This window comes from Ovis aries, chromosome 3, assembly GCF_016772045.2.
Source record: "Ovis aries strain OAR_USU_Benz2616 breed Rambouillet chromosome 3, ARS-UI_Ramb_v3.0, whole genome shotgun sequence".
In the NCBI taxonomy this organism is placed as follows: domain Eukaryota; kingdom Metazoa; phylum Chordata; class Mammalia; order Artiodactyla; family Bovidae; genus Ovis; species Ovis aries.
In genome coordinates, this window is record NC_056056.1 from 140634630 (window position 1) to 140647230 (window position 12601).

General features: G+C 37.8%; 1 protein-coding gene across 2 annotated transcripts in view; it reads right to left on the bottom strand.

Moving 5' to 3' along the window:
- Window positions 1-12601, bottom strand: part of ARID2 (AT-rich interaction domain 2) — a 207012-nt gene that overhangs the window by 47536 nt on the left and 146875 nt on the right. For both annotated transcript variants that reach the window (XM_004006425.6, XM_042246829.2), the window contains exons 15-16: window positions 9704-12564; window positions 441-589 (exon numbers count right to left, since the gene is read on the bottom strand). In XM_004006425.6, the coding sequence (XP_004006474.1) occupies window positions 441-589; window positions 9704-12564 (3010 nt within the window). The remainder of the gene's footprint in view (window positions 1-440; window positions 590-9703; window positions 12565-12601) is intronic.

Sequence of the window (12601 nt, forward strand, 5' to 3'; positions counted from 1 at the left end):
ATTTTCATGGTGTGTCCACCTCAAACTTAAATTGAAGACAAATCATTCTTCCTAACAGATATCTTTAAGTGTCTGTTATATAGAAATCTTATGGCTGCCCCTAACTGCAAGACACTTTAAAAAACTTCTTTTCAAAAAAAATTTCTTTTCATAGCCAAATATGACATAAAATTCTTAGCTGATTTTGTTTTGTTAAAATCTAATAGTTAAACATTCTCTGGTAACTACCATAAGGCAATGAAGCTTTTCCCAACATTTATTAAAAATTTCTTTAGGTAACACTGGATCTGCATAAATATTACTTTCAACATAAAATATTTTTGCTAAAAAGTTAGTGATTTCAAAAGAAAATTTTCATGAAATCATAAATAGAACTTTAAATACAAAGACATTCCAGAAAAAAAGAGCATTTATATATATCAAATAAAATTGCCATTTACTTTTTACAAGACTGCCATAGACACATGAAGTTGTGCCCAGGTTTTCTCACTGGATCTCCATGTTGACTAGATGCACTGAATGGAGAAGGCTGAGAACTGTTAGGCTGGCTCTGAACTTGAACAGCTGGTGAAGGTGTCATTGGAGTGTTCTGTGAAAAAGACAAACCACACAGTTTGTGAAATGACACTGAAAAACATTCATATAGTACAGGTTTGTGAATTTGATTACAGTGATAGTTATGCACTTTCAAAGTAACATTCACACTTGGGAGTTTTATCTTTTGGATACTCTTTAAGAAGATAACTAATTTCAGAAACACATTTAAGAAGTCAAATTCATTTCATATGAATCACAAAGGCAAGACTGCATTCTTACTGTCACAGAATACACATAACTTAGAATTAAAGATTTTTATATTAATAAAATTGGGTAGAAATACAACTATAGATTAAACAGAGAAAAATTATAAATGTACCCATTTTATTTACTAACATATCCTTCATAAGAAAAAAAATCAACTGTAAATTATTATTTCTTTGTATAATATCTCCTTTAAGATTGTAATGAGTAACATAAAACCATATATAGTAAAAATCAAAGGGAATTTCAGATGTTAAGAATGATGTAACCGTTTAAGTAAAATGTTGTAAATATTACTTTGCAGTAAAAGCTATTTTAACTAACAACTTCAATCTTTAAAGGTGGTCTGTTATACATTTTGATGGATTATACAAGAAAAGGATTCTTATTGTATGCATAAACTTTCTAAATATTAGCTACATTTTTTTCCTTTATATCCCATCCTTTTCTCTCTGAAAAACACATAATAATTATAATGTAGCTTAAAACACAATTTGAAACAATACAGTTTGAGGTTTAACTCAGATTTCATTCATAACATACATGGCACAAAGGAAAAAAAATGTTAAATTCCTCACAGACATGATTAGCATACCATTTTCAAAGTATTGTTTAGAGGAAATACATTTAAACTCTGGGAAAATACTAAATGTATTTGCTTATTTATAAAGTGATATTGGAAACAGTGAAGCAAAACTAAGCTAAAAATTGCTGAAAACCTCTTATTTGAAAGTCACAGTACTTTATAAAAAAAATAGACAAAACAGAAACAGATAAGGCTATAGCATAAAAATGAATAAAGGAAAAGAATAAAGTGCCAAGAGTGAAGGTTCTTAGAAATGTGGAGTCATAAGAACTTTTGAGTTCTAAGCTCTAAGGAAAAAAAAATTTACTTTGAGATGTGATTGAAGTTTTTATAATAGAGTTTCATTCTTACGGTTTTCTACTATTTTTACTAAGAAAATATATACACGCATGAAAACCATGCATTTTAGGGCAGTACAGGTATCAATGGCTAGAAGTTAGACTTTCCAACTTGACAGAACAGGACTCAGAATTTTAATCTGCCTTTTAACCAGCTATGTGACCCTGGGCAAACTACATAACATCTCTGATTCTCAATTCCCTCATCCGGAAAGTATAATAAAATCTAACTTCTGGGATGGTAGGAAGACTATAGAAACTCTACATGAAGAGCCTAGCTCTAGATTCTCAATAAATGGCAACTGTTACTATTATTATTTATGTTAATAGAGAAGTCCAGAGTGAAACCATATTCTAGAGGAAAAATGATGAGTTCACTTTGGGGACAAGAATAGATCAGCAAGTGCAATTATTTAGCAATAGTTAAAGTTACTTATCTAGCAACAGTTAAATTATCTAGCAGTACTTAAAGCTGGAACAAGAATCTGACAATCATTCACCTGTGAATTCTTAAAGTCATAAAAACTAACAGTGAGAGAGCAGACACAGGGGTTGGGATCAGAGAGAAAGGAAGGGAAGAATAACATCAGAATCAATCCATTTACCAGGAAAAAAAAAAGTCTAACTGTTTCCTTGAAATGAAACTACTGCATAAAAAAATCCATGAAATTCCAGTAAGTAGGTGTAACCAAGAGGATCAGTTTGAATCAAATACAAATATTGAAGAGTGACAGAAATATAACCTCAGAATTATAATTAAAGGGTAAATCTGTCAGAGCTATCAAATTCCCTCAGAATGAACTTTCTGGTTCCCTACACTATTACCATTTACCCCAGGTATTTTATTGACTAGCTTGTCATATACTTTTAAATTAGGTTTATTTTTGTTTTTGATATACTAACAAAGCTTTATCCTATTTTTTTCTTCATTGTAGAACTCTAACTGGTGTCATACAGGAAAGTTAAATAACAGGGAAACAGGGTATTTAGCCTCAACTGTTCATGATTTATGAGGATGTGGCAAGGATGACTGAAGTTAATCCAAACTGTTCAATTAAGAATGAATAAAAGACATATTAACCAAATGCAATGCGCAGAAAATTGTTTAAATATTGCATCTGGTGTTCTCCGGATCTTAATTCAAACAAAATCTATAAAAATACATTTTTAAAGACTAAGAACAAACTAAGTGTCATCCAATATTAAGATTTGTTAGGTATGATTTGGTATTATAAATACTTATAAATATATATTGAAGTATTTATTAGTAACTTAAAATCTTTGGGACTTACTTTACTGCAGGGGAAAATCAGTAGTGAGAAGAGATGAAACTAGAAAGGCAATGGTAACATTATTTAAAGCTGGGTGAAGGCTAAGGTTGGGTGAAGGCCAGTAAGCCTCTCACAAGCCATAAGCCTGTGTATGTCTAAAATTTTCACAATAAAAAGTAAACAAATAACAACAAAAAAAGAGCTAAATTTATCAATAAAACAAAATGAATTAAACTACTTATAGAAAATACCAAATGAAAAATTCCAAGACTCGCATTTTCATTGAATAAAGCAGTATATTTACTTTATCGGGAGAAGTACAAATAACCTCAGAAACACAGATGATACCATCCTTATGGCAGAAAGTGAAGAGGAACTAATGAGCCTCTTGATGAGAGTGAAAGAGCTGGCTTAAAACTCAACATTCAGAAAACTAAGATCATGGCACCTGGTCCCATCACTTCATGAAAAATAGATGGGGAAACAATGGAAACAATGAGAGACTTTATTTTCTTGGGCTCCAAAATCACTGCAGATGGTGACTGCAGCCATGAAATTAAAAGATGCTTGCTCCTTGGAAGAAAAGCTATGACCAACCTAGACAGCACATTATAAAGTAGAGACATTACTTTCCCAACAAAGGTCTGTCTAGTCAAAGGTATGGTTTTTCCAGTAGTCATGTACGGATGTGAGAGTTGGAATAAAGAAAGCTGAGTGCCGAAGCATTGATGCTTTTGAACTGTGGTGTTGAAGAAGACTCTTGAGAGTGCCTTGGACTGCAAGGAGATCCAACCAGTCAATACTAAAGGAAATCAGTCCTGAATATTCATTGGAAGGACTGATGCTGAAGCTGAAGCCCCAGTACTTCGGCCTGATGTGAAGAATTGACTCGTTGGAAAAGACTCTGATGCTGGGAAAGATTGAAGGCAGGAGGAGAAGAGGATGACAGAGGATGAGATGGCTGGATGGCATCACTGACTCCATGGACATGAGTTTGAGCAGCTCTGGGAGTTGGTGATAGACAAGGAAGCCTGGCGTGCTGCAGTCCATGGGGTGGCAAAGAGTAGGACACAACTGAGTGACTGGACTGAACTGAACTGGAAGTAGTATTTTTTATTTTTTCCTATATTAGAAAATTACATATTTCTTTCAATAAAACTAATTTTTAATAGTTTGTTTACACTCACTGTTCTTTAAAGTACTACTTAAATTATGTTTTAAGAACTAGGTCTTTTACATAAAATGCAAAATATATTTCTTTTAGGATGTAAAAGTGCCTGATCATTAACCATAACCCTAACTTAAATATAAATGTAAAAGTAGTCTCAAAATCATGTTTTTGGAATGATCACTCCTGAGGAATACTGTTCAATACTATTCTTTGTTCTGCTCTACTGAAGAACTAACTTTTTGTATTCTAGTACCTCTCTAGTAGTGTGTGACCAGAAAAGTAAAATTATACAAAGAATATGAAATAATTCTGTGATTCCTTTTTTAATGTAAAATTATCTAAAATGTTAATGTAGCAATTTAATTTTTGGCAAAGATATTTCCTTTTGTTAAAATAAGAAATTATAATCTTGCCTTCCTTTAACATCTTTACAAGAGTAAACTGTGGCTGAAACTTCTAGACTGTACTGATGTTATTTTCTGATATAAGACTTGGGATTTGAGGTTCTTAAACACTTATATATTAATGAAGAATAAACCAGGCACTATAACACCTAAGGTCTAATTGAAAGAATTAGGAAAATATACTCTAAGGGGTAAGTAGAGATACTTTTAAACGCTTGTAAGAAACAAGAACTAAATTTATTCTAAATGTGGTATTAAAGAGGTTACACTTAGTCTAAACAAAATGCACATCTTTACAGAAAAGAATTAAGACAATCACTGGAAAAGAGATCTTTGTTGAATGTGGGAAAGTTAATTCAACTCTTTTAAAAAGGTTATGGACAAGATAGTATCTAAGGTTCTTTCTGCTCTAATATTCCCTCATTTTCGTAACCTATCCAAGTCGTCTTATTAAGTATAACTAGACAATCAACACAAAGTCTATCTTATAAATAGAACACACTGAAGTGTAAATGAAAAAATCATTTAGGGCTAATGATTTCCTTAATCATTACAATTTCTACTAGCTTCCCTGGTGGCTCAGACGGTAAAGCGTCTGCCTACACTATGGAAGACCCAGCTTCAATCCTTGGGTTGGGAAGATCTCCTGGAGAAGGAAATGGTAACCCACTCCAGTACTCTTGCCTGGAAAATCCCATGGATGGAGGAACCTGGTAGGCTACAGTCCATGGGGTTGCAAAGAGTCGGACACGACTGAGAGACTTCACTTTCTTTCACTTTCAACACTAGTCTACAAATCTGAGCAGTAATGTGCTTCAAAAAAATTGAAATGACATTCCTGTGACTCTTGCTAAAATGATCTTCTAGACATAGCCCCCCTGAGATTACAGATATGCTTTCCGATGGGCTGGGTAACTTTTTAAACTCTTTATGAAAGAATGAAAGGGACCAGGAAGATATCCATATTCAATGTTAGCACCATTTCAAAAAGGATTCATATATGAAGGACAGGAAACTAAGGAGCAGCATCTATAAAATGCCTTGAATAAGTATAATCAGGCATGACATCAGATCATAGGATGAACAGATACAGATACATTCAACATGTGTTTTATATGCTTCTGAAATAGACAAGTCTTCAGTTAAGTATAATTAATTTTTTCCATTTTTATTATCTTATATGCCAATCTAGATACGATTTCATGAATAGTGGAAGAAAGCAGGGCTCAGAAATAGTATCCATACTGTGGCAGATTGAAAATAAGTAGTTATAAATAAAGAAATGTACCTTGAAGTTAAGTACTGCTGCTGCTGCTAAGCTGCTAAGTCACTTCAGTCATGTCCGACCCTGTGCGACCCCATAGACGGCAGCCCACCAGGCTCCCCAGTCCCTGGGATTCTCCAGGCAAGAACACTGGAGTGGGTTGCCATTTCCTTCTCCAATGTGTGAAAGTGAAAAGTGAACGTGAAGTCACTCAGTCATGACAGACCCTCAGCGACCCCATGGACTGCAGCCTTCCAGGCTCCTCCATCCATGGGATTTTCCAGGCAAGAATACTGGAGAAGTTAAGTACAGTTATTTCATACTCAGCTAAATACCATTTAAATATAAAATACATGGTTATAGCATTTAGTTTCATATTTCTTTCCCCTTTATGTGTTCCTAGTATCTTTTCTGTAATAAAATTAATACAGCTAATTAGTGGGGGTGAGAAGGAACAAAACTGAGAAAAGAAATATTAAATAACAACAGCATTAGGAAGGATTATCTGTCGGCCATTCTCAGCAGGGGTATTTCCCTGCAGTCTTTCCAGCCCTGAGCATTCTGCAAGTCTAGAAGTTCCTTCTTGGTGTAAAGGTACCTCCTTAACATCCCCACCCCTTGAAATGCTATAAAGTAACAAAATGTAGCTTAAAAAAAAAAAATCACATTTAAATTCCTCTATTTCTTCTACCCATTTAAAGTACCAAATCAAATACTGGGTAAAATGGTATTAAACCAAGGTCTAAAATGCAATTCTAAGACTATACAAAGAAATTTAAAGAATCTGGCAACAGTGGAAATGGTTTTTATTAACAAGCTCTTAAGAAGGTCCAACAGCCTCCCTTCAAAGGAAACCTATGCGTTAGTTGCTCAGTCGTGTCCAATTCTTTGTGACTTTATGGACTATAGCCCACCAGGCTCCTCTGTCCATGGGATTCTCCAGGCAAGAACACTAGGGTGGGTTGCCATTCGCTTCTCCAGGGAATCTTCTTGACGCAGGGACTGAACCTGGGTCTCCTGTGTTGTAGGCATATTCTTTACTGTGCGAGCCACCAAAGAGAAAAATATACTTGTACCATTACTGAGTGCCAGACTGTGTATTAGGCATTGTGCTAAGAGTTATACACAGATATCCTGTTTGTTTGTTTCTTATTCTTATATACACCATGTATGTATGCTATATCTCTTTTTCCTTGCAAAGTTTTACATTTCTACGTGCCAACAAAATACCAACTTCAAAAATAAAGACTACAGCTGTTTGAAATAAACTACATTCTTGGGGGAGAATACATAAAAGTTTATACACATTTTTTAGATTAGGAGTAAGCATCACCGACTCAATGCACATGGGTTTCGGTGTACTCCAGGAGCGATGGACAGGGAGGCCTGGCATATTGCGGTTCATGGGGTTACAAAGAGTTGGACATGTCTGAGTGACTGAACTGAAAATGTATTGATTTTATGGTTTGAATTAGATGTGTATATGTCCAGTATGTTAAATTCTAGCATTGTAATCCTGAAATTATCTTTCAGTGATACTTATATCCTATAACCTAGTCATTAAAATAATGTTATATATAAAAGGATTATCTAGGATTTTACAAAGAAATCTTTTAGAATAGTGGCAAATGGGCTAAGAGCATGAGCTCTGGTTTCAGACCCACCAGATTTCAGTCCTGTACCACCTCATATTAGTTGGTAACCTTGGCAAATTATTTAGCATTGTGAGGCCTCTTCTCTAAAATAGAAATTATAATGTTTACCTACTAGAGTTTCTTTATGAATCAAATGACAAAATAGTGTAAAATTCCTAACACAGGTCCTAGTCTTAGCTAGTATTGCTTGTTTTTTGTTATTTAGGTATCATTATTGAACATAATCACACTAGAGGGTTAAAGGACACAATAAACAAGGGTGGATGAAGTAATTTCATGGTAAGGGAGGTTTTCTCTAATCTGGCTTGGTCAACTTAACTCTTTAGGATTACAAGGGAATCTAAAAAAAGTGGAACACATAAGATAAACAGGGAAATTGTTAAATATTTTAAAAAATGTGCTGAATGCTTAGTATATGTTAGATATTGCATTATTAAAAATTTTTTTCACGTGCTTTAATAAATGAAAAACTCAACCTGTAGAAGCTTGAATAAAATTGACTTGGTATTTTCCACAAAAACTCCATATTAATTATTGCCATGTACATAATATACACTGAAGAATCCTCAATCTATTTAGATACCTTGAAGTAGACCTAAGCAATACTAATATGAATTAAAAAACTCATTATGTTCTCAGAGCAGTACTGTCCAGCTTTACCCATTCACATGAAGAGAGACGCACATTAGTGAATGATGTTCTAAGCAAGGGATTCTTTGCTTTCTCCTCTTCCATTTTGCTTCCCTACTCCCACCCCTCTCTTGTCATCTAGATTGTATCAATACTAACACAATCTGCTGTCATCATCAGAAGCGCAGAGAAAAAGCCCAAGACAGAAGAGTGCGAGCAGAGCTGGCAACAGTCACAGAAGGCTCTGGCTGTGTAGTAATTAGGAAGCAAAGAATGAAGTAGTAGTAATCCAGGAAACAGTACAGAAGACCGTCCTTAAAATCTTTATAGGCTGATTGGATCCTCAATTCATTAGCACTGATTTTAGAAAGCACTTTTATTTATTGAGGCATGCAGAGAGGGGATAGTAGATATTTAAAAGGGGATAAATAGAGCAAAGGAGTAAGAGACACAAAATTTTAAATACCAGAATAGCTGAAACAAATTGAAATTATAAGAAATAAACCTTTTTAAAGAATAAAGGCAACTAATACTTAAGATAATAACAACACACTTGATAAAATTCTTATGGAATTAACTTTTTTATAAAAGTTCTGTGAAAGAAGCCTCAAAAATACACTCATGTCAAAATCAAATACAGAAATTCCCTTCTGGTGTACTCTTAGCAAACCTCTCCCAAACAAAACCAAGTTATATTTTAAAAATACTCCCTAAAATGTTAGATGACAAGTATTTCTCTATCTTGGCTCTACAAAATTACTAATTTGCATGTACAACAAAACAGAAAAATGCTTTAAACCAGGGGTCCTCAACCCCTTGTCAGTGGCCTGTTAGGAATCAGGTGGCACAGAAGGAGGTGAGCCGTGGGCTAGCAAGGGAAGAGTCACCTGCTGCTCCCATTATTTGTATTACCTCCTGAACCTTCACATTTCTCCCACCCCACCTCAGTGACGGGAAAAAAAACTGTCTTCCATGAAACAGGTCCCTGGTGCCCAAAAGGTTGGGGACCACTGCTTTAAATCATGTGTTTAAATTAACAACTGAAAATTGTTCAACAAAGAACAGAGAAAAATAAAAGCATGACAGCTTGAGTACATTGCTGCTGCTGCTGCTAAGTCGCTTCAGTCGTGTCCGACTCTGTGCGACCCCACAGATGAGAGCCCACCAGGCTCCCTCGTCCCTGGGATTCTCCAGGCAAGAACACTGGAGTGGGTTGCCATTTCCTTCTCCAATGCAGGAAAGTGAAGTTGCTTAGTCATGTCCGACTCTTAGTGACCCCATGGACTGCAGCCTTTCAGGCTCCTCCATCCATGGGATTTTCCAGGCAAGAGTACTGGAGTGGGGTGCCATTGCCTTCTCCTGAGTACATTGCTGCTGCTGCTGCTGCTGCTGCTAAGTCGCTTCAGTCGTGTCCGACTCTGTGCGACCCCATAGACGGCAGCCCACCGGGCTCCCTCATCCCTGGAAAAGGTCCTCCCAATTACCTTTTCAAGGTAAAACATGGAAGAACAGTGCATTTCCCCCTAAAATCATAATTACGCATCAGGATTTTTCAAGAGAAATGTGACAGGAAAATGACTCACCTGTGGGACCACATTCTGTACGTATGTTGGTGGATGCTGCTGCTTCTGCTGAACAGCACTTTCTATTGCTACTTTAGCTACAGTGCTTGGATCTGCTCCTGCTGGCACCGCAACCATCGTTGCACTGCAGCCAGCATTGTTGGGGTCACTGATTGTAACAATTCTAACTCCCACTTTATTTGGAATTCCTGTGACTGTTTCCCTATCATTATCCTCTGCTGGCCTCTTTACAGTTTTGCATTCTGCTGTGCCATTTGTAGACCGAACGTCAGACAACAGGGCAGGAGAATGGGACACTCTTGATCCTGAGTGGGGAACGGCTATGATTTGATGCCCCTGTATAACAGAGGTTGCAGAATGTGGTGAGACAACTACACTTGGGCGTTGCTGAGGCACATCTGAATTCAAACTTGAAGCTAGAGGTCCATTAGGCAAATCAGTACCACTAAACTGCTGTGTTGCCACATTTGAGGCCTCCTGTATACTGCTCACAGATGGTGAAACACCCAAAGTTAATATAGGTCCATTAGAAGTTCTTTCTAGTTGATCACCTTTGGCAGTATCTTGCTGAGTGGCATCTAAAGTCCCTTGTGGTTCCATTGGAGATATCTCACCATTTCCTACATGATTGGAAGTTTTGTGATTTGGAATGTTTTTGCTTAAATGAGAACCATCTCCTTTATCAAAATCACAGATTCCATTAACTAGAGGTTTTTTCAAATCACTTTTAATATCCTGCATGTCCATTTGTTCTGAGTTCTGTTTTCCAGATGCTCCATTCTCACCTAACTCTAACGATGGCCCATTACTGATTAGTGAGCACTGATTAGCCTCACTTTGAATTTTCCCTGAGTTTGAAGGAGGTAGACTTGAGTCACTGTATTTTCTCCCATTTAAAAGACTTCCCACCTGCATTTCATTTTCCTTTGTATCCCCATTGCTGGTGTTTGTGGTTCCTCGTCTGCAGGACGGGTTCTCCATGACTTCAATTTTACGTTCATGAACATGTAAACCTGTTGCTTCTTTTGCTTCCTCCTCCTTTTGGCAAATTATTTTATCACCTTTGAATGGGGGAGTAGCAGTGGTACAAGATGATTGTCCAGCTGGAGATGCTTGAGTGGCTGGAAGCGTTTGCACCTGAAGTCCAACTCCTGCCTGGGTCCCGCTCATGGTAATTCCTGCTGGAGCAATGAGCTGAGTTGTATTTCCCTGACTCACAGTTGCAGTTGCAAAACTTGTATTTGGCACAACCGTTATGGTTACCTGGTTGCCAGAAGTCCCTTGGAAAATGGTTGCTGGGCTATTTGAAATCAGCGGGCCTGGCAATATTTGTAAGTTCGAGATGGGCACGGTTTGCACTCCCCCAGTGGGTGGCATTGCACTTTGGACCAACTGAACATTTTGCTGCCCAACCAATAGCTGCTGAGCTGGAGTTTGCCCTTGCACTCCAAAACCTGCTGCTTGGTTATTGGCCACCTGGTACACCACCTGAGGACTAGGAGCTCTTGCATTATTTGGGGGAGGAATCTGTGGAGCTGGGAGAATAAGCTTACCACCGGGAGTTGAAGGACCACGCTTTGGAAGCAGCAACTGTTTTATCAGACTCGACTCACCAGAAGCAGGCTGACCAACTCCTGCATTCGTTTGCTGTGGTTGAACTTGCATCTGTACTTGTTGTGGCTGCTGAACTTGTACTTGTACCTGTTGTGGAGGTGCTGGTGAATGCTGCTGCTGTTGCTGCCTTTTCACAGACAGCATTTGACTGACAGTAGGAGGTGGTCCCTGCGGTTGAGGGGTGGAAGAAGATGACATGGCAGTAGGGACCTGGTTAGTAGTAGCTGGGACAGGTGATGGTGAGGAAGATGGAGTAATGCTTGGTTGTCCAGTTAGCTGAACTGCCTGGCCAGCTGGAAGAGCTGCTGGATTAGCAAGAACAATTTGGTGAATGGCTGGTGCATAAGTTTGACCTTGTTGAGCTGGCTGGCTTACAATCACTACACTTTGTTGGGGTGGCTGCTGTGGCTGTTGAATAGGCTGTTGTACCACTGTTGATGAAACTTGCTGAGAAGGGAGAGGTTTTGGTGCAATGTTTTGAAACCCTACCCTTGAGGGTTGCGGACTTGGGACACCAGCAATGGTAACCATTTGTCCTGTAGCTACCTGAAAATTCTGTACTGAAGTTGCTGAGACAATATTGGATGTAGAAGTCGTTACATACTGTGGGGGTGCTATGATAACAGTGTCCTGTGGCTGGCTACCAGCTGATGTCTGCTGAGATGAAGTTTGTACAGGTTGGGGTGATGTGGTGATTAACTGTTGACCCTGTGAAACTGTAGAAGTACATGCTGGTATGTTCTGAACTCTGCCAAATATATGACTCTGTGGGACAGCTTGCTGAATCACTGTAACAGGAGTGCCAGAAGGTATCTGCCCCGGTACCACTGTGTGTAATGGAGACTGCTGTGGAATTACTGATGGATGGTGAAGCAGTGTCTGGGAATTTACAACTGTAACAGGCTGTGGCCCTGTACTATGATTCTGAACCACAGAACTCTGTGCAGCTCCTCCTCCCACAGCAATACTAACAGGAACTGCTGTCTGGGGTATAGAGTTCTGGATTACTGTAGCCTTAACAACTTCACAAGGAATTGGAGCTTTATTTTGAATGACGGTCACCGGAGCATTTTGCTGCTGGTGGGTATGAACTGAAGGATTTGGTGGAATTCTTGAAACAGTCTGTGCCACAGTATGAACACCTTGTACTGGAAAAGACATTTGTGTTGCAGTCAAACTTGAAGATTGGTTGGTAACAGGAGTCCTCTGAAAATGGTTTCCTACAGTTTGTGGTCCATGAGGGATTCCTGAAAATATAAGGAAAAGTTAAAATTCACAGTGAAA